This window comes from Panthera uncia, chromosome B4 (genome assembly GCF_023721935.1).
Source record: "Panthera uncia isolate 11264 chromosome B4, Puncia_PCG_1.0, whole genome shotgun sequence".
Taxonomy (NCBI): domain Eukaryota; kingdom Metazoa; phylum Chordata; class Mammalia; order Carnivora; family Felidae; genus Panthera; species Panthera uncia.
The window spans coordinates 73,712,159-73,737,700 of record NC_064809.1 but is presented as its reverse complement, the minus strand read 5'-3'; the positions used below and the strand labels follow the sequence as shown (position 1 = coordinate 73,737,700).

At 50.0% G+C, this 25,542-nt stretch overlaps 1 protein-coding gene across 1 annotated transcript; it reads left to right on the top strand.

Moving 5' to 3' along the window:
- Positions 1–15,836: 15,836 nt before the first annotated feature.
- On the top strand, positions 15,837–23,177 carry RND1 (Rho family GTPase 1). Its single transcript, XM_049625367.1, has 5 exons — positions 15,837–16,058; positions 16,834–16,921; positions 19,542–19,651; positions 20,514–20,648; positions 22,158–23,177. The coding sequence occupies exons 1-5, from the start codon at positions 15,939–15,941 to the stop codon at positions 22,401–22,403; spliced, it is 699 nt and encodes a 232-aa protein (XP_049481324.1). The 5' UTR covers positions 15,837–15,938; the 3' UTR covers positions 22,404–23,177.
- Positions 23,178–25,542: the final 2,365 nt, after the last annotated feature.

The window sequence follows — 25,542 nt, the reverse complement described above, 5'->3', positions numbered from 1 at the left end:
CTTCTGCGGGACTCCTGCTCCGCCACCCCTGCTCTTACCAGGATTATTTTCAGTTGACAGGCTGCAAAGGGGCAGTAGGTGGATTTCGGGACTGGAGATCGGTTCTGGCAGGGGTTCTGGGAGGCGCTGAAGCTTTGGTCTCAAGCTGTGGGCCCCACTGGGGGAGGGGTATTTAAGGCCGCAGAGCTAGGGGCTGAACTGGCAAAGGTTTCTTCGGACGTTTTACTCGATCCGTTGAAAATATTAAAAACATCCTAACCCTGAGGAAGAGTCATAGTCATCCATTCAATAACTGTTCATTGAGCATCAACAACTATATTCATGGATGGATGAATCCAACCAAAAACTAGTGTTTACTGATGCCTAAAAAGTTCTTAACCTTTTGGGGGAGGGGGGGGCGCGGGCGGGAGGGGTTGTTACACATCCTGTGAGATTATGATAAAAAATACAGACTCTCTCCCAGGAAGAATGCACTTCAAATCTATAAACATTTTCATATGATTTGGGGAGCCCTGTGAACCCCTGGAAGCTCATCCATGGGCCCCAGGGCGTAAACTCTGTCTATTATGGGCCCTGTGCTGGGCACTGAAGATCCAATAGCAAACTAGAGAAACATGATCTCTGCCCTGCCTGAGTTTGACATCTAATGGGAAATACAGATAAGTAAAGAGATGGTTAAAATACAGCAGGGAAATCCCGGTGCTGGGAGACCCACTGGCCTAGACCAGGGGCCTTACAGAGGGCTTCCTGGAGGAAGTGATGGATAAACTGAGACCTGAAGAAGTAGTAGGAGCTGGCCAGGCAAAGACCTGAGGGAGAAGACTTGGGGCTGGGAGAAGAGCACATGGAAAGGCCCTGGTGGGAAAACAGCAATCCTGAGAAGCTGACAGCGGGCCTGTGTGGCTGGCTCAGAGATGCCAGGAAGGGGACCAAAAAGAAATGAGGCTGGAAGGATAAGTGCCAGTTTAGGTAGGGCCTGGGATGCAACAGAGAACAGGGAGACAGTTGCTGCCCTCAAGGACACAGATAAAGAAAGCTGGCAGGGAATGAGCCTGGATTGAGCATAGGGTCATAGGGGAGCAGGTGGGAGAAGCTTTAAACTCAGTCTTGGAGATCAGGCCCAGGGCCCAGGAAATAAATGGGGCTCAGTGATACACACACACACACACACACACACACACACAGGCTTTATTCCCAGCACGGCCCAATGTGGGGCTTAAACTCACCACCCTGAGATCAAGACCTGAGCTGAGATCAAGAGTCAGATGCTTAACCAAATGAGCCACCCAGGCGCCTCTCAGTGATATATTCAGTGTTCTCAGAACACCCTCAACTTCTGAAAACAGCTGGATGGGGAAAGGCGGGGAGGTGTCACGAGTGTACCTTGATTTGACTGCAGCCTACCATTAGGACCTTTTATTCTTTGGGTGACCAGGGCTGGGTTGCAATAAACTCAGCTCTGCCTACTTTTTAAAGTACAGAGTTGTGGCCAGAGGCAACCATGGCCAGAAAAGCAGAGGAGGAGAGAGAGAAGTAGGCTTGGCCCCTGGCTGGAGGCCTAGGGGTGGGGAACTGGGAGAGCATAGGATGAGACAGGGAAGCTGGTGTTGCAATGATTTATTGCCAGTGATTTATTTTATTTAACAAACACTCATATTGTACTTACTACATGCCAGGCACTGTCCTAAACACTCAATAAATATTAACTCATAACATTCCTAGGAGATAGGCATGACCATCATCCTCATTTCACACATGGAGAAACTGAGGCAGTTAAGTAACTGGGCAAGATCAGGGACGTGACAGAGACACCATCTGAACCCAGCCAGGCTGGCTCCAGGGTCTATGCTCTTTATCGCTAAACTATGCTGCCTCGTGAAAGGAAAGGCAGTTGCAAGGGTGAAGCATTGAATCTGGGCCTCCCACATGAGACAGATGAGAATTCCACCATTGCAGCTCCTGGGACACTGAGAAAGTACTAGAAGCACCCACTACGTGGGAGGGCCCAGGGCAGTGGGAGGCGCTATGGGGAATGGTGAGGCTCTGCAGCTGGGGAGAGCTGCCAGAAACCAAATCGTAGGGGTCCAGGACTGGAGATGGAGGGGCACCAGATAAGAGACAAGGTCAAGGGACTGGGTGAGATGGCAGCTCCTACCGTAGTCTATGAGATCTAGCCCCTGCCTCCCTTGTCAACTTCATCTCTTCCCGTTCTCCCCTCATTCACAATTTTGTCCCCACTGTTCTTTCCTGCCACAGGGCCTTCTCACTTGCTGTTGCCTCTGCCCTGAACACTTCTCCGACGTGCACACACAAACACCCACCCCTCCCTTTTCCTAAGCTGACCTCCGCTCATCCTTCAGATCTCAGCCTCAGTGTGGGTTCTTCAGAGAGGCCCTCTGACCTTCAATATCTGAATTAGATTTCTTCTGTTATTCTCTTATAGTAGTATCCTATTCTTTTCTTTGATCACCTACATCATAATTTGAAATTACAGACTCGATTGTCTGTTTAATGCCTGTCTCTCCCATTAGACTGCAAGCTCCTTGAGGGCAAGGACCCCATCTTATTCTCCACTGTAAACCTTGTTCCTCACCTAGTGCTGGGCATAAACATACTCCATAACATTTTGTTTAATGAGTTTATGAGTTTAGAAGGCTCTCAGAGATCTACTTGTCCAATGCTTCTTTCCCTCTACCGTATGCCCAATAGGTGATCATCTACCTTCTCCTTGGGTACTCCCAGTGACAGAGAACTCACTATTTCATCGAGAGGCCCATTCCACTTTTGAAGAGATTTAATATCAAAGAAAAATTGGACTCCCTGTTACTTCTTGGTCCTAGTTTGGCCCTCTGGAACTACATGTAATCAAGATAGTCTTTTTTTGTTTTAGTGTTTATTTATTTTTGAGAGAAAGAGACAGAATGTGAATGGGGAGGAGCAGAGAGAGAGAGAGGGAGACTCTGAATCTGAAGCAGACTTTAAGCTCTGAGCTATCATCACAGAGCCCGATGCGGGGCTCGAACTCGGGACTGGTGAGATCATGACTTAGGCTGAAGTCGGACGCCTAATCAACCCAGGCGCCCCAAGATAGTCTTTTAAACAGCTGCAGAGAGCCAGCATGCTCACCACCTCTGCCCTCAATCCTTGTCTGTGTCACCTAAACAGTTCTTACAGTTTTGGAAGGCTTGGTTTCTTAGCCCTTCTCTACCCTGGTCCCTTTTCTCAAGAAACACCCCCTTTGGTCAGCACACAGAATGTAGCCTGATTTATGAATTATTATCATCCTCCCCAGCCACCCCCAACTGGCATAACATCCAGCAGGATAAGGGAGGACAGGGAGGAGAAAGTGAGAAAAGAGAGCAGTTTCTTTCTCACCAACGGTTAACTGGGGATGTCTTTCTCCAGGAAACAATGTTATTAGTGATGGCTGGGGCCCCGGGCTAGTCCTGAACTAGATGTACCATTGTCAGCTCCATTCTGGGTCAAATGGTCTTTCTGGACCCATTTAATACCTTTTCTCTGGGAAAAAATGTGTTTGGGTTCCAAACAGGCAAGTTATATATAAACCCTTTAGATAACCAGCTTACAAATTGGGCACTGCTTCTAGAAGTATTTAGGTAACACCGAGTGGGAGAGTGAAGGGATGAGAACAGAGTGGGCTTGCTCGGAGAAGTTTCCAAGAGGTTTTTGGAGCAAAGATGGGGAAAGTGGTAAGGCACACAGGCTTCAGTCAGCAAACCTGGGTTTCAGTCTCAGCTCTGCACTTCATGGTTGTGAGACCTGCTGACTTTATCTAACTTCCCCTCAGGTTCCTCTCTGTAAGGAAGACCATAGTTTTTCCCTGACAGAATTGGAGGGGGCTTTTAAAGAGAGATTGTTGCGTTCAGTACAGTGCCTGGCACATGAATGCTGAGGAGTGGTGGGTATTGTAAGGTTTGCAAAACGGGTTTTTTTTTTTTCCCTTCCACTGAGGGAACAAGGCTAACATCCCTGAAGCCAACATGCCCCTGTCCCCGCAAGCGGGAGCCCAAGCTGATTAAGGTGAAGATGGTCCTAAAGAGACATTCCAAAGGATGGCTTCGAAAAGGGGGCTCCAGAGGGGAGTTAGGGGGACAAAAGGGTAGGGGCTCCGAGCGCGGCCAAAGACAGTGCTTCAGCACACACTGTTTCTGTAGAGTGTGTGTCCGTGTGGGTCCTGTGAGGCTCTGCTGACTGTGTGTGTCAGTATGACAATGTGTGCAAACCTTCTACCAGTCAGTGGGACTCAAGATTACCCTCCCTCTGTCAGGCTCCATTACTCAGCTTTCTGCAGTTCCAGGCCTTATCGCTTAGCTGTCTGCCCTCTGGCCTCTTCCTTTTGTTTACCAACTTGGCTGGCTTTCTCCTCTGGGAACAAAGGAGGTGTTCAGTTCTGGGCAGTGCGGGGCTCCTGCTACCCCACCCCCACTCCCTTCCCTTTCCAGGCGCACTGCCCCTCCTTGTCTCAGGCAGACCCCTTGGTCCTGAGAGGCCCCTTCCCACAGTTCCAAGGAAGGGAGAGACTGAGCTCCTGGCTGGCACCCCCTTTTTCTCACCCCCTAGCCCCCATTCTTGTCCCCAAAGAGGCCCCTAAAGCTTCACTTGTCTAGGCTGGAGGCAGCTCCTCTCCCCATTGTCTGGCCAGGATTTGGAAGCTCTGGTTTCCATAGCAACCCCTGGGCATTTAATTAAGGGAGGAGGCCTTCATCTCTTCTAGTCCAGGCAGTTCCAAATCTCTACCCGAAAAGGATACCCTGAGGGGGTGAGGAAGAAGCATTTTCCTCCAGTACAGCACAATTCTGGCTTTGGGGCTGAGCCCATTATAGCTTTCCCAGCCCGCCCCCTCCCACCTGCCAGGCCCATCCCCACCCCACACCAGAGCCGGCTGGGGAGACCTCTCAAACCAGTGAGGGCAAACCCCAGGTCCCAGGATAGCAGGGGTTTTGAGGGGTGGTAGGCACCCTCACCCATATACACTGACTGTTGCTTTGTTTACTGGGGTGGGTGAGACTTCCACACTGGCCCTGCTGTCCAATTGCTTTACCGTGGAATGGGTTCCGGACTCCTTGAACTCCCTGAAATGGAATGTCAAATGTTGTATATAAAAGTTCATTACAAGCGTTCTCTTGGGTACTGGGTACACAGTTTTCATCCGAGCCACAAAAGGGATCTGTGATCTCAAAACGGTCCCTGGCTCCTCTGCCATTTGCCGGCTGTGAGACCTTAGGCAAATTCCTTCACCTCCCTGGGCCTCCCAGTCCTCATCTGTAAAGGGGGATGATCATACTTCACAAGATTGTTGATGTCTGGTGAGAACTTAGTAAGGGGTGGTTGTGATCGTTTCTGTTACTATGAGAGAGGGTGAAATGGAAGATCCTGAAGCTTATCAGCTCTACACTTACATCTTATAACATCACTCTGCCCTCTCAGTGGGAGGCATTTCCCCCCCCCCCCCATTCCCTCTCAGCCCCACCCAGGCTGCTGGAAAGTGCTCCCGGACTCTGATCGGAAGCTGGCAGCTTTCAAGAGCCTCGTCATGAGGTGGAATTTCCATGCTCTGGTCACTGAGATCCCAATTCCTGAAATTCCTGCCTCCGGTTTCTCAGCTGTGGCCTGTGACCACTTTTCCCCATTTCTGGTTAGGTTACTGTGTGTGTGTGTGTGTGTATGTGTGTTTCCTTTTCGCAGTATTTTTAGACTTAGGAGAAAATAAACACAATTCACACACTAGCACCTTTCTGATTGTTTGGTTCCTCACAGACAGGAGGGTGGGGGCACTTCTTTCCCCTGTGACGGGTCTTCAGCTCTGCTCTCCCCATACATCCTTACCTTCTGTTGAAAATTCCCAGACTTACCCCACCCATCTTGCCCCACACTGCCTCTCCCATCCCTTTAGCGTCGATAAATGCAGATTGTAACACAATTCTGAACTGTACGTGTCTCTGGGTCTTTTATCCTTGTTATATTTTTATCTTGTTTCCCTCTTGGAAAATTCCCCCACTGTGGCATATTTTTTCCCTCTCTTCGGAAGAGGCAACTCTATCCAGGCAGCTCTTGGCTTGTTCCGTTGTGATAGCATCCAGATCCAAAGGAGGGACCGGGGAGTCCGAGGAACCAGGGACCCCAACACTTATGTTTCGGCTTCATCATCAATAAAGCAGTGTTTACCGACTGCAGCTGGGGAGAGATTTCAGTGCAATACTGCGATGAGGGGAGCCCTGAGCTCCGTGCCCGGCAGCAGCAAAGGCCTCAGTGCTGGAGCCGTTACTCCTCAGACCTGAGGGTCCCCCCCAGGATGCGGGGCTGTTTCACAGCCCTGTTTCCCTCAGTTCGGTTCACACAGCAGCCAGAGTCCTGGAGCAGGACTGGGCACTGCCAGTGTCAGGAGACACAGGTGATCCCGGAGGCGGGGAGAGATGTGGGAAGGGCTGAGAATATGCCCCAGGGCGGTAGAGAAAAGGATTTACCCAATCCGCAGAGAACCGGAAGAGGGAAGGATAGATTTCCTAAGAACTGCGTGCAGGGCTCTTGGTGGCACCTCTTTTCACTCTCCCTCAGGACAGAGCAAGTGTTGTGTCAGAGAGACTGAGGCTGGTCAGCAGAGGAATGTCCTAGCTGTGGATGAAGCCTTTGGCTCAGGAAATCCAAAGTCCTTGCTGAGGAAGCTGAGGTTCACAGAGGTCACGGCTGGTCCAAGGTCACGAGTTAGTGTATGCCATGCCCTGGACGCAGCCCTCGGCCTCCTGAGTGCAGAGAGGCAAGGCTTTCAACTCATAGGCTGTGCCCCTGGAGGCCGGCACCGCCTTGGGGTTAGGGGGATGGCAGAATGAGTGGGGGCTCCCGGTTTGCTTAAGATTCACAGCCCCTTGGAAGGGCTGGAAAGAACTCGAGGTAAGACAAGTGATGTCTTGTGTTACTAAAGAAAGCTCAGTGAGAGGTTGAGGAACCCACCCAAGGTCACACCCCTAGTGATTACGAGGGTCAGGACTCAGACTCCGGCCAGCCGTGTCTGCACTCTCAACTTTTGCTGCCTCTGGAAGTGTTGGAGTCAGGTTTTGAATCTGGCCTGGCTGCCTCCTGAGCCAAAATGCTAACGATGCTCTGTACCCTCAGAGGACTGAGGACTGAAAGGGACCATACTGGTGCAACATAGCCTACAGAAAGCAGCCAACATGGCTGTTTTCATTAGGTCTGGCTGCCCCCGGTTCTGCCTTTTCATTATTTGCTCCGCGCCTGGGTTTATACCCTTGGCTTTCACCAGCCTAGAAGCAAGGCCCCGTCCTCAGCGGTACACAGGATTGTGGGTAAACAGGTAACCACCTGACTCTGTCCTGCCTGCTGCTGGACTCTGGCTGTCTGGAGTGCATCCCCTGATGTGTCCTTGAAAACTGACTCTAGATACAGCCGAAAGGGCTCTCAGAGAGCAAGTCCAAGTTTGAATTTTGTTGATGACGACACTGCGGGGCTCAAAGGGAGAAAGAGTCTTGGGTAGGGTCATTCCTTCCTTTAGGTCCACAAACAGGTACTGACCCCCTTTTGTGCCCCTGCCACTGTTCTAGGCCCTGGGAAAACAGCAGGGAACCATACTCTGGTTCTGCCCCCACAGGGTCCACCTTAGCAGAGTGGAGGAGAAAGATAATCAACAACAAAATCAGGCAGCAAAAAACATAAACCAGAAAAATAGCACAGTGACAAATGCCAGAGAACATGAAAGAGAATGAGTGGGTGGCCACTGTAGCCTGAGTGACCTCTCTGGGTAGATGACACTAAACCCGACACGAAAGGTGCCAGCCGGGACAGTCAAGGAGAAGGGCATTCCTGCCAGAGGGAGAGCAGTGAAAGGCCCCGAATTTGCTCGCACTCATTGAAAGAAGATGCTTCGGGAAACTTTAACATCAATATAGACGTAAACGTGTCTGTGCGCTGCCTATGTGTATATATAAGTAAATGTGTATGTATATAAAGTGTGAGTGTGTATACATTTTAGCGTGTGATTCACATGTCATTTCTGACTGTGACTTGTGGACAGAAAGTTGGAAAGCTATTACTGAAGGAATCAAAACAAGTTCAGTGTGGCTGGAGCAGAGTGGGAGAGAGTAAGACCCGAGGAGATGAGGTCAGCCGGGGGCAAGGGCAGCCAGTCATGTGTGGCTCCAGACGCCGAGATGAGAACTGGGATTTTATTCAAAGTGGGCCTGACCCCCTCTGAAGACTTAAATGGAGGATGGACAGGATCTATGTAGTTTCTTGGTTTTGTTTTTATTCTAGCCATCTATTTATTAAAAAAAAATTTTTAAGCTTATTTATTTTTGAGAGAGAGACAGAGAGACACACAGAGAGAGAGAGACACAGAGACAGAGAGAGAGATGGGGAGGGGGCAGAGAGAGAAGGAGAGAGAATCCCAAGCAGGCTCCACGCTGTCAGACCAGAGCTAGAGAGGGCAGAGGAGGGCGGGGGAATTGCTACACGGCAGAGGGAGCAAGTGACTGCACTTGAGGGTAGGTCTGGCGGAGGGTCCACATCGTTGTCCAGCTCACTCCCATGTTGCTGAGGTGTTTCCCTCCCTTCTGACCCCCCCTTAGCATGAGGCCTCCCTACTACTCACCCAGCAAGTGGCCATCTTGGTCCTGACCAAGCCCTGGTGGTGGCAGGGGAAGCCAGCTGTGGCCTCACCAGTCCCCCGACTCCAGTGCCCGCTCCCTGTGTGGCTGCGCTGAACTTCCTCTGACTGCCTTCTGCTCTTCTGTTCCTCCAGCTCGGCCCGAACAGGACAGAACACGGGCTTCTTTCCCTGTTTCGCCTCCCGCCCATTCCTCAGCCATTCCCATACTTCCCTCCTAATTCTCAGTCCAGCTCACGTAGCTCTGGGTGTAAATGTGTGCATGTGTCTTTTCTCCTCTTATGTATATCTTTTTTTAAAAATATTTTATTTATTTTTGAGAGAGAGAGAGAAAGTGGGAGCTGGGGAGGGGCAGAGAGAGAGGGAGACACAGAATCTGAAGCAGGCTCCAGGCCCTGAGCAGTCAGCACAGAGCCCGATGCGGGGCTCGAACTCACGGAACCGTGAGTTCATGACCTGAGCCGAAGTCGGTCACTTAACCGACTGAGCCACCCAGGCCCCTCCTCCTGTGTACATCTTTACTCACACACACATAGGCATGCATTCACTGGTTCTCTGTCCAGGCCTCCATCTCTCGCTTCCAAGCCATCTCATCCTGCCAGAACATTCCCGGTACTCTGGCCCCCTCTCAGCCTCCTGTTCTTGTTTTACATCATAGCTCAGTGCTACATCCTCCAGGAGGTTTTCTCGGGAAATTCTCCTCTTTCCTCTTGTTTCTCCTTCTAATCTCTCACCAGACTCATGAAGCAACACCCAGCTCCCAGGAAGAGGGGTGGAGAAGAGCACCAGCAGAAGAAAAGCCCCAGGAATGGGCCTGGCACTCACAGTGAGGCTTTGGTTTCCTCCTGGGGAACATAAACAATATCACAGAACACCAACATCAAGCCAGGCCACTCTGTGACCGTGAAGGAGTAAGAACAAGACTTCACTGTAGTCACGTCAGAACGCAGACAAAAACAAGAACGTGTCCAAGCCACAAATATGACCAAACACCCCCTATCCCGGCTAGTGGGAGTGGCTGCTGTTTCTTCACCAATCACACTGTTCACCCAGCTGCTTCCTCCTACCTCCTAACAAGATTTATGAAGTTTCCCAATCACAGAATTCCCCAGCTTTCTGACAACAGAGCAAACCCCCACTTCCTTGACCTCTCCTTAAATCAGCAAATGTAAGTCCAAATCCTAAGTCCTTTCTAATGTCCTTTTCCTGGATGCCCACCGTTCCATTCCATGGTGCTATGTTCTCCTTGTTGCAATGAATCCCTACACCCAGTTTTGCTCAGCTGTCACTGTTGGTGGTCTTTGGCTGGAGGGCGTTGACAATCGAGGACAACATGTAGGTGTGCTTTATGTAATGTTTAAACTACAGACTACTATATTTGGGGTTGTAAGTGCATTTTATGATATTTTAGCACCAGATTTCCTTTCCTAATTATCCTCAAGGCAAAATGTCCCACCCCCGACCCTGAATCACCCTTCCAGTGAATTGGGTTGATCCTTCAGTCCTTGGGCATGCTTACCATTTTCCTGCATCTGCATTCTTCCCTCACTAATCTTACATCACAATTGAAACCCTCTTCTATCACCTTCCAGGTCACATAACCAGATCTGATCCCTCCCTCCTCATCCCTCCTATTGCACTCAGTTTTAATGAGCTAGAGGGCTCTTGCCTTGTTTCCCCTCAGAGCTGTAGGTTCTCTGAAGGCAAGCACTGAGTCTTAAAAACTTGGTTAGCACTCCAGGGGCTGCTCCAGCTAAAATGCCCTGTTAAAAGGTCAGGAGTTCCCAAGTGCTTGGGGCCAGAGATCCTTGAGATCATGAGAAACTGTGGCTTTAGACCAAGGAACGGGGTGCCTGAGTCCTGTTAAGGGATGGGGAGAAAGGGCCTCGTCCTACAGACTCCTTGGGGATGCCAGTGGCAGGTTCCTGGGAGCTCTTTGTAAGGATCCCTAGGGCAGAAAAAGACAGCCTGGATACCCTCTGGTAAGAATCAGAGTGAATTTGAATTTGCCATCACCCGGAACATCTTTGTGTATTATGTCACTGTCCCAGATAAGGAATTTATCAGAGTAATCAGAGCCAAAAAAAGATAAGACAGTCCTGAGCTTTGAACATGTGGTATACACACACACACACACACACACACACACAGAATACAGGATAGTGATTTTTATTTTTTATTTTATTAAAAGTTTGTCTGTCTGTTTGTTTGTTTATTTATTTTGAGAGCGAGAGAGAGAAAATCACAAGTAGGCTCTGTCAGTGCAGAGCCTGACACGGGGCTTGAACCCATGAGCCGTGAGATCATGACCTGAGCCAAAACCAAGAGTCGGACCCCAACTGATTGAGCCACCCAGATGCCCCATGGGCTAGTGGTTTTGAAACTGTGTCCCCTGTATTTTGTTCCTTAGAAGTACCCCAGGAGGGGAGGTACTTGACTGAGCCCCATTCCAAGTCCCTCATTCTTTTTTTTTTTTTTATAATGTTTATTTGTGTGAGAGAGACAGAGACAGAGCACAAGCAGGGGAGGGGCAGAGAGGGAAACACAATCTGAAGCTGGCTCCAGGCTCCGAGCTGCCAGCACAGAGCCTGATGTGGGCCTTGAACCCACAAACTGTGAGATCATGACCTGAACCGAAGCCGGACGCTTAACCGACTGAGCCACCCAGGCCCCGCTCCAAGTCCCTCATTCTGATTCAACCAGAGCAGTTTGGTTTTTCATCTTTTTTTGCGTTTGGGATTCCGGGTGAGATTTAATTTGTAAAGAAGCTTACTACATGTAAACAACACCATGGAGATGCAATCAGCAAAATCCAAAATATGGAAGACAGTATAGAATACACAACTTGGTTTCTTCAACAAATAAACTTCAAGAAAAAAAAGGGAGGTAGAACCTATGAAATAAAAGACATTTAAGAGCCATATCAACCAAGTCCAACATGTGGACCTTGCTTTAGATTAAACCGATGTATTACATAGTTGGGAAAATATTAACACTGACTGGATATTTGATGATATTAAGGAGTTATTTATTTATTTTTAGTTGTGATAATGATATTATGGTTATGTTAACAAACTCCTGGGGCACCTGGCTGGCTTGTCAGTGAAGCATGCAACTCTTGATCTTGGGGTTGTGGATTCAAGCCCCATGTTCGGTATAGAGATTCCTTTAAATACAATCTTAAAAAATTTTTTAATATTTTATTTATTTTTGAGAGAGAGAGAGAGAGAGAGAGAGAGAGAGAGAAAGTGAGCATGAGCAGGGGAGGGGCAGAGAGAGAGAGAGGGAGACACAGAATCTGAAATAGGCTTCAGGCTCCAAGCTGTCAGCACAGAGCCCGACACGGGGCTCGAGCCCATGAACTGTGAGATCATGATCTGAGCTGAAGTCAGATGCTTAATGGACTAAGCCACCCAGGTGCCCCCAAAACAAAATCTTTAAAAACAAAAACCAAACTCCTTTTAGAGATGAGTACTGAAAAAATCTATGGATTAAATGATATGATGTCGGGGCGCCTGGGTGGCTCAGTCGGTTGAGCGTCCAACTTTGGCTCACGTCATGATCTCACAGTTCGTGGGTTCGAGCCCCACATCAGGCTCTGTGCTGACCGCTTGCTCAGGGCCTGGAGCCTGCTTCAGATTCTGTGTCTCCTTCTCTCTCTGCCCCTCCCCCGCTCACACTTTGTCTCACTGTTTCTCAAAAATAAATAAATGTAAAAAAAAATTTTTTTAAATGACATGATATCATGTGTTTGGAAATCATCCAGTATAGAAGTTGTAGTGGGAGAAGTGGATGGAGGGCATAGATAAATAAGATTATGTTGATAATTATTGAAGTTTAGTGACAGACGCATAGGGGCTTGTTGTATTATTCTTTCTCCCTTTTTACATGTTTGAATATTTCCACACTCACAAAAAAGCTTTAAAAAAAAGTCAAAGGAGACTACATAAATAAGATTTGGAATTATAACCTTATTTTTTCAAGTCACAGATGTATCAAGATATAATTCAAACACCATACAAGTCACCAATTTAAACCGTATAATTCAGTGGTTTTTAGTATATTCGCAGAATTGTACAACTATCACCCAATCAAATTTAGAAGCTTTTCATCACCCCCAATCACCACCTCGTATCAACTCCCATCACCTCCCATCACCACCTGGTATCACTCATCACCCCCCATCACCCCCTCAATCACCCCCCATCACCACCTCATATCACCCCCTATCATCCCCATCACCCCCATCACTACTTCATATCACCCCCTAGCACCTCCCCCCCCCCCTGTCACCACCTCATATCACCCTCAATCACCTCCTCATATTATCTCCATCACCCCCATCACCCCTCATGTCACCCCCCATCACCCCCATCACCACCTTGTATCCATTAGCACTCACTCCCCATTCCCCCAATCCTGACAGCCCCAGGCAGCTGCTCACCTATTTTCTGTTTCTTTGGTCCATCTATTCTGGACATTTCACACAAATGGAATCAGACAATATGTGGTCTTTTGCACCTGGCTTCTTCCACGTTAGGATAAGGTTTTCAAGTGTAACCTTGTTTTAAAATTTTCTGGTCTTGATAGGAAAGAACCACCTTGTAAGTTTATTACTCTGGCTATGGATTTTTACATGAAGACACTCGGAAGAGGTTTAAATAAACTTAGGGGAAGGAATCTAACTGCTGGAAAGAAAGAAAGAAAGAAAGAAAGAAAGAAAGAAAGAAAGAAAGGAAGAAAGAAAGAAAAAGAAAGATGAAGGAAGGAAGGAAGGAAAGGAAGGAAGGAGGAAGGAAGGAAGGAAGGAAGGAAGAAAGACTAACCCTTTCTCCAGTCCAAATCACTCACATTACATTTAAAGAAACAGGGGCCCAGAGAGGAAGTGACTTACGCAAATGTCCTAACAGCTTGTTAAGGGCAGAGCAGGGTCCAAAACCCAGACCTGCTGAACTTTGGCTCCATCCTCTGTTCATGTTGCCACGCTGCCTTCTGACCTAACACACACACACACACACACACACACACACACACACACACGTCACTTTTCCCACCACAGCTCATAACCAAGTGACCCACAAAATATCTTCATACACATCTTGAGAATCCACCACAATGGCGGCTGCTTGGTCTCACAGCTCAGGCTTTCCGCTGCCATACCCTGACATGCAGTCAGTCACCCAGGGAAGAATCAGTGTTAGCGCCAGCTCCCGGAGTTTCTCTCTCAGAGGAGCTCAAGAATAGCAATCTTGTTAGAAGCCAGAGAAAGCTGTTTGCATGGCAGGAACAGTTTTTACTTACACTGAATGGCTCTTTGGAGTGGCTGGTGGAGAGGGTATATAGCGGGGAGGCTGGTAGAGAACATGGAGAGAGAGGGCTAAAGCCTTTGGGACTACCATTGGAGGGAACCAAGTTAAGGGTTAAGAGGATGTATAGGAACCCCACGGAGGCCTCCAGAGCTGAGTCCAGATGAGCCTGATGGTGGGGAAGAGGAAGAAAAGGTCAGGTTGAGGGAAAGGACTCCGGGTTGAGGCAGTCTGGGATCTTACAGCTGTTCCTGGAACTCTCCCAAACCGTACTTATGAGCAGTTCAGAGAAGCTGTCAGGTGGCCGAAAAGGGCAAGAAGAGGACACAATCTACAGACGGATTATCTGAGGGCTGAGCATGAGGTCTCAGGGAAAAAATTCCAGAGTTCCTGGGAGAGGAGGCTATGGTGGCACCTAGGTAACTCTTACTACTCTGGAGATTCCTTTAGGTGATCCTTGGCCCCTGGAAGGGGGAGCCCTAGGAGATGGGTAGAGGACAGTGCAGGCCTTAGCCCCAGAGCCCTCAGACAAATAATTTGGGCCTGGATGGCACAGGATTTGATGAGGGGCACACTGGGTAGGCTGCCTTCTCAAAATACCATCCATCCCCTGTCCATAGTGAGCACTGGGGATTTTGCTCTTAGAAATCTGTCCCTTTGGGTCTGGGAAGTGTTTTTAAACATCCTTTAGAACAGGGAAAATAATCCTGGGTTGGGCACCAATGAAGGTAAAGCTCAGACAGAACAAGATCCAGGCATGCTCCAGAGGTGCTGAGCTTGACAAGGGTAAGAGACCTAAAGATAAACTCTGGGGTGCCCTCATTTTTGCCCAAGATCAGCTTTGCTCCAAACCCTGATCCCCAGAAGGCCTTCTTTAGGCCATCTTGGTTCCTGAATGATCAGTGGGCAGTTTGAACTGTGCATACCCCATGGTCCTGTCTAGCGAGGGGCAGGGCCCAGAGGCAGTCATTAGCTCATCACAACCTTGGGATGCCCTCCAGCCTGCTGATCCAAAGTCCCAGGCCCAGTCTTCCAGTCTGAACTTTAACCAGGTGACACACAGCGTGTCGGCATTAGTAAGTGTCAACCTAGAACTGGACCTGTGCCTGATTCATCCAGGAAGCTGAACCCAGGCGGCAGAACAAACACTCTTAAGCAGCTCCTGCCTGGCATGGGGTGAGAGGTTATCTGGCCCAACAGACAGAGACTTTGTTTGCTTTAGTCTCCTCCTCTTTCTCATCCCCACTTGCCAGGCTCCCTCATTCCTTTCTCTCTGTCCATCTCTGGGTCAGGAACTGTGTGGTTTTTTTCCAGATGATACAAGAAGACCTATCTATCTATCTATCTATCTATTTGAAGGTGATTCTAGACTTGGGCATTGAAAAGGGTACAGCAGGAGCTGATAAAGAAGTATAGCAGGAGCCTCTGGGAGAGGAAGCCAGAAGTGGTTTGGACGGGGATTAGATGGAACAAAGAGGTCAGAGATCTGGGGGGGCCACCGTCCCACCCCCTACCCCGGGTGCCACCTGTCTATAGTTGGGGCAGATCCTGCTTTTCTCTTGGGACAATGCCAGCCTGACCTCATTTTCTGCCTTCATGGCCAGTTTGCTTTTGACACTAATTGATGGACACTCAAGACCATTAATTTTGCTTCACGTCCCCTCCCCCTTCCTAATACAAATGCAAACAGCGTGGGAATCCCCTTGCAGAGGAAGCAACGGTGCAGCTTTAAGGGAAAGGGAAGGGAAGAAGAGGGCACTGACTCAGATTTCCCCACCATTGGCTGCTGGAGGGGATCCCACCTCAGGGATTGGCCTTGACAGAGCCCGCCTCCTCTTGCGATTGGCCCAGCCTGGGAGATATAAGGTGGCTGTGCCGGCCTCGTTTCCATTCGGAGAGAGGCGAGGAAGCCGGCCGGGTTTTTGTGCTGAGAGGCCCCTGGCGCAACCCTCTCCTCTCTGAATCGGAGTCCAAGTCCCGCGGAGGCTACGGTCATGAAGGAGAGACGGCCCCCCCAGCCAGTCGTGGCCAGATGTAAGCTGGTTCTGGTGGGGGATGTGCAGTGCGGGAAGACAGCGATGTTACAGGTGTTAGCGAAGGACTGCTATCCCGAGGTGAGCTGCCCGCCTGCTGGCCAGCGTTTCTCCTTGCCCGCCTGTCTTCCCCGTGGCCAGGCTCCCACCTGCCCGGGGGAGCTAGCCGCCCGCCGCTTACGCCACCCCAGCCTGCCCCATCCTCAGGCGCCCGGCCGGAGGACCGCGCTGCCTTAGCTTCCCCTGAGACCTGTTCCACTTCTGCCGCCGCGCTGGCTGGCCCCTCCTCACCTCTTCACCCACAGGCCCCGATCAGATGCCTTCCTACCTCCCTTCGACCTGGAGTCGGCTCGCTCAGGAGAGGGAACTGGAGGCATTTCAGAGTCTGGGGTTTCTCCTTGACGTAATACCTGCCGGTCTCCTCATCCCATCCTCAAAGGTTCTGCGAGCATGTCCGCAGGCGGGCTTCGGCTGCCCTGCTGGTCCGAGGGGCTTGTGGGAGAAGATACAGAGCTCGAATTGGCTTGTGTCTCTGAAATTGGGAGACAGACAAGTCTGGAGCTGTGAGAAATCTCTGTGTCTGCCTCCCTGACCATGTGGGATATGGGGGGCTTGTCCCTGGCTGGAAGTCATTCAGCTTTCTTTCTTCCATGAAGCAAAGTGCCTGTGCCTCTACGCTCCTCTCCTTCCGGACCCATGTGGTCCCTCCTGCCCCAGGTATCCCCCCTCCCCGCCCCTTATCCCCTGCCACTTTAGTGTCTCACTAGGGTGAGTGGCTTCTTGTGTAGCCAGCACTGATCAGAGGCTTATGAGGGTAGGGGCACCCAGGGTGTGACTGGTTCCTCTCTTTTCACAGACATATGTGCCCACCGTGTTTGAGAATTACACAGCCTGCTTGGAGACAGAGGAACAGAGGGTGGAGCTCAGTCTCTGGGACACCTCAGGTAAGACTGCCAACCCTAAATGCCCCCTTCCCACCTCCACTGGTCTGCTACAGCTGCTCTCTTAGGAAATTGTTTCCCTCTTTGGTGGGGAGAAGGAGTATGTATGATACTGGCCAGGAAACTGACAGAAGGGGACCTGAAGATTGCTTGGTTGGCTGGTCCAGGGTGCAGAGTGGATGAGCCCCAGAAGCCACTTCTCTGGGTCTAGCTCCTTCCTTCAGAGGGCCGGGATGGCGAGATGAATGAACCTTGACTACACCTGGGGTGTTGTCAGATAGGGCTTCTCCATTTCCACTCCCTATTCTCTACCCCTCCCCCCCCCTGCCCCCCCCCCCCCCACACTGCCTTTACTGCCCCAGAGCAAAGCCAAATGAGAGACAGGAGTCAGTGCTGCTGGAGGCAGTGGTGGTTGAGGCCGGGAGACAAGCCTGCTTTGGGGGAATATTGCTCCTGACTCAGTTTTCTCTCCTGCATTCCATCTTGGGTCACTGCTGTCCGCCTGCCGCAGCTCCGTTCCACTTGTCATACTGCTGCGGCTCAGGGATGAAGCGATGCATCATTGATGTTTTGGAGGGTGGGGGAGATGGCTTTAATATGGGGCACAGTCAGGTTGTAGATAGTGGCAGGGAGGAGGGGTGGCTGTGACAGTCCCCCCCCCCCCCGCCCCCGCCCCCATACTGGGCTGAGGTTGAAGATGCCCAGTCTTTCTGGAATATAGAAAACAATATTTTTCCAGCCTCCCAACCCTAACCCCTTGGTGCTAGGCTGTCCTTTGCTTTGATTCTGATCCCTGCTCATTATCTCCTTTACCCCAATTCTTTTTTAATAGACTGGGCTCAGAGTCCTAATTAAGGACTAAAAGCCAGGAATAACAGAAAGAAAATAAAATCCACTCTCCAAAAATGGATATTCAGGCTGAGTTTAAAGAGGAACTGTGTAAGCCACTAGGGCTTTCCTGTTACATATAATAAATATGCCATCCTACTCCTCAAAGAGCTGTTGTTCCCATGATCCAGTTTTGAGGTCTGAAAAGATTGGGGGTAGGGGACGGATAAACAGAAAATGAGATCTCCTCATGCCTCCCCCCCTCCCCAAAACAGAGCAAGACAAAAATTCCTCCACCTGGTATGCTTTCCTCCGTTGCAGCACCAGGGATTGGGAGGCAGGGTTCTGGTTATCGTGGACTGTGCTATGCTGGCTGGATCCGACTAGAATGCAGCTTGGCTACGTGATATATGGGATTTCGTCTGCTGTCCCCTGTCCACCTCTCAGTCTTCACAGAATTTCACTGCGGCTCATCTCTTTTTACTACCACTGCCCCAAATGCCCCCCCCCCCCGGTGGAATGCAGCTCTTGAATCCCAGTCCGGATAATGGCAAGTCAGCAAAGTGGTGTCAGTTCCCTGTGTCGCATGCCCACCCTCCAATTTCAGAAAGGATGCAGGCTATCAGTCATCCTCAAACTCCTTTCTTCAAATTAGGTGCCCACAAAGAAGGAGGAAGCGGTAGGGGTGTGTGGGATGGGCCCTCCTAACCGAGGGGCCAGGGTCGAACCTGTTCCCATTACTCACTTGCTGGTTTTAGGGGAGGGGGGTTGCCTGGAGCCAGAATGGAGGCCTCCTCCCCTCCCCTCCCCCTTCCCCACTGCTGCAGTGCTCCCTTTGCTCGGTGCTGCGGTGCTAAGACCCCACCTCAGACCGGGGATGGGGGCAGATTGCTGAAGGGCCACAGTTATTGCAACTCCTCTTTACTCTTTTTTTTTTTTTTTTTTAAACGACCAACCCCCTACCCCAGCTTGGATTCCCCCCAGTTTCCATGGCGATTGTGGTGCAGGGAGAGGGGCTGCTTGCTATTCTGAGCACGGATTGTCTGAGTTCCAAATCTGCTACTGTTCCTTCCCCAGGGTGGAGGGGGGCAGGCTGAGCCCCTAGCATTCTCCCATACTGGACCACCTGGGTCTGCATTGCCTGCTACCCTCCCAGTGAAGGACCCTTCCTTGAGCCTCTAAATCCCTAGCCTTTGGTGCTACTATCTTTGAAACTGCCTCCCTGAGATCTTGGGGGATAGGGGCTGCAGCTTTTTGCAGGGAGGAGTAGGGCACTGAATTCGTGATATTCTTCCTCTCCTGCCAGCCTCCTAGAGTTCTGACCCCATGGCAAAGAAGCAGGGCAGCCAGTTATGTAACAGGCAGGTTTGTTTTTCCTTTGGGGAGACCCTGGAGCAGAAGCAAGGAGCAGACGTAGGGCAGCAGGCAGACTCTAAAAAAGAGACCTTACACAAGCCCTGGTCTCTGCAGGGGTGGGAGTATCCTCCTCTGGGATTCAGAAAAATGGTAGACCTTAAATTAAGCGCCCTGTAGGAGATCCAAATTCTATTCTACCCACCCCTCCTCCCTTTTATTTTCCCCTTTCCCCTTTTCAGGGCTAAGGAAATGATTTTTTTTTTTGTACTGCTTTCTGGCAGGTGGTCAGGTCCCAAGCTTCCAGGCTGTAGCATGTTCCCCTGGGAGATGGGTGGGGCGAACTAACCTAAGGGCCAAGAATGGTATTCCCGGGTCTCTGTGGGCCTAGGCCTGTAAGGAAGGGGAAATGTCACCATCAGCTCTTTCTCCTCCATACCAGGATCTCCCTACTATGACAACGTCCGTCCACTCTGCTATAGCGACTCAGATGCAGTATTACTATGCTTTGATATCAGCCGACCGGAGACAGTGGATAGTGCACTCAAGAAGGTAAGTCTGGATAACTGCAATCTCTAACTCAGCTTGAGAACAAGAAAGAATCTTGGGGACCTCGTTGTCCAATCCCCTCTTCTGGAGCAGGAAGAAACTGAGGCCAGGGAAGGAAGAGATTTTCCCGAAACCATAACCATTTGCTACAGCTCTGGGACTGGAACCCAGATCTCTCCCCACTCTGCCTCCTGGCTTTGCCATATCCTATACTGCTCTGCCAAGGGCCCAGCAAGGGAGGGTGGTATTAAAGACTCAGGAGGTGAGGGACTGAGAGTCAGAACCTTTCAGTGATAGGGTTTGAGGGTTGGAGGTGGGGTCTTTTGGAGGCAGCGTCTATAGACCTTGATCCCAGGCCCAGTGGGACTGGGCAAGGCAGGCAGGTGTGAGCAGAAATGCTGGTAGGAAACACCTGGTTTGGGTGGCAGAGTCTGCCCATACCGAAGCGTCTCAGAATACCCTGTGGGACTACTTCCCAGGATACTTTGGGATTATTTCCTTTTCTTGGGAAGAGACTGGTTGGTTTCCTCCCGATCCCTCCTGGCTTTCTGGTCTCATGAAGCTCTTTGACTGGGTTGAGGGGCCAGATCCAGGCCCCAGATGCTTGGCAGAAAGTGGGAGGAGATTCTGCCCCTGTGAACCGGGCTGTTGAATGAGGGGACAGGCTCTTGGGTCAGCACTCCTGTGGCCCCAAAGGCCTCACAGGAAGATGATGTAATTAGTGCATTGGTGATGCTGTGACTCAGGGAGGGCTGGGCTGCCGATAAGCTGGATGGTGTGTGTGATGTTGCCAACTGGGTTTCTGCAGGTTAGCCACTGACTCTTCCTTCCTCCTTCCCCCTTCCCTTCTTACATGGCTCTTCAGTGGAGGACAGAAATCCTGGACTATTGTCCTAGCACCCGCGTTTTGCTTATTGGCTGCAAGACAGACCTGCGAACAGACCTGAGCACGCTGATGGAGCTGTCCCACCAGAAACAGGCACCTATCTCCTACGAGCAGGTGTGTGTGTGTGTGTGTGTGTGTGTGTGTGTCTATGAGCACGCATGTGTTAAAGGTGGGGTGGAGAAAGCTATAGGCGAAGGACTTGAAATATAGCCCTTGCTCAAACTCTCTCTGCGGCAAGGGAGATTGGTATCCTGGGGGGCCATCTGTAATCAGCAGATCAGTCACCTAAATAGAGGTGGCAGGTAACTACTTACCCCGATTTATGCTATAGGTTGGCAGATGAGTCATTCCTGTGTGTACTAGTATTTCTCAGATTTTTTTTTGTTGACCACCTACATTAGAATCACTAGAGGTGCCTGTTAGAATTCCCGACTCCATACCTATAGAGTCACTCTGGGAGAAAGATATAGAAACTGTGTTTTGGGAGCACCTGCCTGGCTCGGTCAGTGGAGCATTCGACTCTTTTTTTTTTGTATTTTATTTATTTTTGATAGACAGAGGGAGACAGAGCACAAGTGGGGGAGGGGCAGAGGAAGAAGGAGACACAGAATCCGAAGCAGGCGCCAGGCTCCGAGCTGTCAGCACAGAGCCCGACACGGGGCTCGAACTCACAAACTGCGAGATCATGACCTGAGCTGAAGTCGGACGCTTAACCGACTGAGCCACCCAGGCACCCCAGCACGCGCCTCTTGATCTCAAGGTTGTGGGTTCAAGCCCCACGTTGGGTGTAGAGATTACTTAAAAAAAAAAATCTTAAAAAAGAAGAAATTGCGTTTTTAATGATATTCCTGGATATTTTCTTTTCTAAGTTTATTTTATTTATTTTGAGAGAGAGAGAGAGAGAGGAGGGTAGGGACAGAGGGAGAGAGAGAGAGAGAGAAAGAGAGAGAGAGAATCGCAAGCAGGCTCTGCACAGAGCCCGAAACAGGGCTTGATCTCATGAGCCATGAAATCATGACCTGAGCAAAGATCGAGAGTCGGAGACTTAACTGACTGAGCCTCCCAGTCGCCCCTGGATAATTTCTTTTGCACATGGGAGCACAGGACCATTTCTTTCAAACCAGTGGTTCACATTAGAATCATCTGGGGAGCTCTTAAAAATATCAATGCCGGGATGCCTGGGTGGCTCAGTCGGTTAAGCGGCCGACTTCGGCTCAGGTCATGATCTCGAGGTCCGTGAGTTCGAGCCCCGCGTCGGGCTCTGTGCTGACAGCTCAGAGCCTGGAGCCTGTTTCAGATTCTGTGTCTCCCTCTCTCTGACCCTCCCCTGTTCATGCTCTGTCTCTCCCTGTCTCAAAAATAAATAAAACGTTAAAAAATATATATATATTTAAAAAAAACATATCAATGCCTAGGCGCTACTGCAAGATTTACTTGGTCTGGTATCCATATGGTTTTAAAAGTGTTACAGGTACCTGTGGAAAATAATCAGCAGAGGGTGGTGATGGGAGACTGGCTGTTGGGTCCCATTCGGAGTAGCCCTGGGGAGTACCACTAAGCACAGAAGGCAGGGTTTCAGAGCCATTTTGGACGATTGCATTCATGACCTCACCCCCTCTGCAGGGCTGTGCAATAGCCAAGCAGCTGGGTGCAGAAATCTACCTGGAAGGCTCGGCTTTTACCTCAGAAAAGAGTATCCACAGCATCTTCCGGACAGCGTCCATGGTGTGTCTGAACAAGCCCAGCCCAGTGCCCCCCAAGAGCCCTGTCCGAAGCCTCTCCAAGCGACTGCTTCACCTCCCCAGTCGTTCCGAACTCATCTCTTCTACCTTCAAGAAGGAAAAGGCCAAAAGCTGTTCCATTATGTGAAGTGGGGGTTGGAGAGGGGAGGCAACCTCCCACTTCCTCCCTTGGGTTGCAGAGGCACGGGGAGAGGGAGGACGGGACAATTTAGGACACTGGACACGAGTTTTTCAGACAGCCACGGTGAGGGCTTGGAAGGAGACAGGAATGGGACGAGGAAAGAGCCAGGCCCGGCTTGAGGACCTGACACTGAGAAAGAACCATCACACCCCAAGCCAGGCACTAGGTTGTGGTGGGGGCGGCTGCCCCAGTGTCCCCCGCTCCAGAGGAAGGAAAGGTGTGGGGGTGTGGGGGGCATGCTGGCCTCATGAGCTTGGGAGCCTATAGGAGCCTCACCTTCAGCATCATGCCTCTTCCACAGCGCTTCCATGCGGGCCAGGGGATGGGAGGGGTCCCTGAGCCCTTCCCGTCCCCTCTGAGGAGGCCGCAGAGGAGTGGAGCGGGGAAGCCAAGAGGCAGCTCCCTTGGGAGCTGAGCCCAGGTGCTTCATAACTGAAATGAGAAGGGCAGGAGCTGGTCAGAGCCAATGAGAAGGAAACCTCATCTTTGCATAGCCCATGCCTCATGGAGAGGTGACATCATACATTCATATGCTTCTCACCTAAGTCCCCAGGGTCCAAGGGAGAAGCCCCAGACCCCCTTCTCTTGCAGTGTGGGGGTGGTGGTGCTGCAGGGGGCAGGGCTGGGTGGGGGTCACCAGACTTTTTCTGCCCTTAGGGCAGTACAGCTGGCATTTGTTTTATAGACTCTTGTCTTTGGAATTGGGGGGAGGGGGGAGTGTTTCAATCTGTTATATGTTCTGTGTTTAAAGAAGAAAACCTATTTATTAATGAAAAATATAACACATATAAAGAAGCTGGCTCCGTTTTCTTTGTTTCTTTCTATGTTCCCCTTTGTTTGGTCTTTGATACCGAGGAAGGAGCTATCCTGCGGCCCTTTCTGTGGGTTACAGAGTGACTGGCTCTGCTGTTCCTTGGCATTTCCAACAAGGATCTCCTTTCCCCCCAAAGCACTACCTGACCCAAACCTTACCCAAGTCCAATAAGCTTATGAAGATCTCCTTAGCCCTAGGGCAGGGTTTCTCCACCTTGGAACTAATGACACTTTTTTTTTTTTTTTTAATTTTTTTTTCAACGTTTTTTATTTATTTTTGGGACAGAGAGAGACAGAGCATGAACGGGGGAGGGGCAGAGAGAGAGGGAGACACAGAATCGGAAACAGGCTCCAGGCTCCGAGCCATCAGCCCAGAGCCTGACGTGGGGCTCGAACTCACGGACCGCGAGATCGTGACCTGGCTGAAGTCGGATGCTTAACCGACTGCGCCACCCAGGCGCCCCTCACTTTTTTTTTTTTTTTTTTTAATGTTTATTTTGAGAGAGAGAGAGAGAGCAGGGAGGTGCAGAGAGAGGGAGAGAGAATTCCAATCTCCATGCCATTGGTGCAGAGCCCGATGCAGGGCTCGAACCCACAAACCGTGAGTTCATGACCTGAGCTGAAACCAAGAGTCAGACGTTTAACTGAGCCACCCAGGCACCCTAGAACTAATGACATTTAAATTTTTTTTTAACATTTATTCATTTTTGAGAGACAGGGCATGAGCGGGGGAGGGGGAGAAAGAGAGAGAGAGAGAGAGAGAGAGAGAATCAAAACAGGCTCCAGGCTCTGAGCTGTCAGCACAGAGCCTGATGCAGGGCTCGAACCCCCGAATCGTGAGATCATGACCTGAGCTGAAGTCAGATGCTCAACTGACAGCCACCCAGGTGCCCTGGAACTAATGACATTTTAGACTAGATAATACTTTGATGCTGGGGCCTGTCTCATGCATCGAAGGATGTTTAGCAGCATCCCTGGCCTCCACCTGCTAGAAGGCAGTAGGACCTTGCCCTCCCCCCCCTCCCGCCCCACCCTCCCCCACTTAGTTTTCACAACCAAAAGTGTCTCCAGATATTGCTAAGTGGCCCTTGAGGCAAAATCACTCCTGGTTGAGAACCATTGCCCTAGAAAGTCTAGAGAACAAAGACAAGGTTTGGTGAAATCATCAGTAGAGGATCCAAACTGCTGAAATTCCAACCCCTGCAGAAGGTGGGACAGACTGAAGCCCAGGTTGAGGGGAGGTTCCTGGGGTTGTGGTCTCCTAGTTCAAGGAGAGGTAATGTCTTCTGCTTTCTTCACCTCCCGGTTCCATTTGCCTGTTGACAGCTCAGGAGCCTTAACATCCCTCTCAGACACGTTTTTCCAAGTTTCATAGTGTGCTGGAAATAAGAAGTAACTATGTATTGAGCACTTACTATGTACTCAGGACTGTGCTGAGAGCTTACCTGCATTATCACATTTAACCTGATAAATGATAATAGCTAACATTTGTTAAATGTTTACTATGGGTCAGGGGCACTTATGAGCTCTTTTTTTTTTATTTTTTTATTTTTTAATGTTTATTTATTTTTGAGGGCGGGAAGGGGCAGAGAGTGGGAGACACAGAAACCGAAGCAGGCTCCAAGCTCTGAGCCAAAGTCAGTCGCTTAACCGACTTAGCCACCCAGGCGCCCACTTATGAGTTCTTTCTATGTTACTTATTCCTGTGCCAACCCTATGGGATATTATCTACCTCATTTTACAGACAAGGAAACTGAGTTCAGAGAAGTTAGTTAACGTGCCCAAGGTCACACAGCTAGAAAGCAATAGAATCTGGAAACAAATCCAGGCAGCCAGACTCCAGAACATGCACTTTTTTTTTTTTTAAACTGCTATCCTATCCTTTGAGGCAAGAAATATCATGATTCCTATTTTGTAAACGAGGAAATAGAAAAGTCAGAGTGTTATATAACTTGCACAAGACCATACGGCTAGTACGTAATGGAGTCAGTATTCAAACTGGGTCTCAATGTCAACTATAATCCCATGGGCTCCTTATTGCTAGCCATGTTGTACCTAAATAGGAGACTCTACCTGTGGTCCTTACTACAACGTAGTCCCTCTGTCCCTATCTCCAAAGATACATGTTTGTGAAAGAACTAGCAGGGCAGGACAAAGCATATGAGTATCCTTTAAGCGAATGTCTTTTTTTTTTTTTTTAATGTTTATTTATTTATTTTGAGAGAGAGAGAGGGAGAGAGAGAATCCCAAGCAGGTTCTGCGCTGTCAATAC

Bases quoted from the DNA above. Each gene is read 5' to 3' on its own strand.
- RND1 (XM_049625367.1), top strand. From the start codon at position 15,939: ATGAAGGAGAGACGGCCCCCCCAGCCAGTCGTGGCCAGATGTAAGCTG. The intron at 16,922-19,541 runs GTAAGACTGCCA...CCTCCATACCAG, and splicing joins CAGTCTCTGGGACACCTCAG to GATCTCCCTACTATGACAAC. The intron at 20,649-22,157 runs GTGTGTGTGTGT...CCCCCTCTGCAG, and splicing joins CACCTATCTCCTACGAGCAG to GGCTGTGCAATAGCCAAGCA.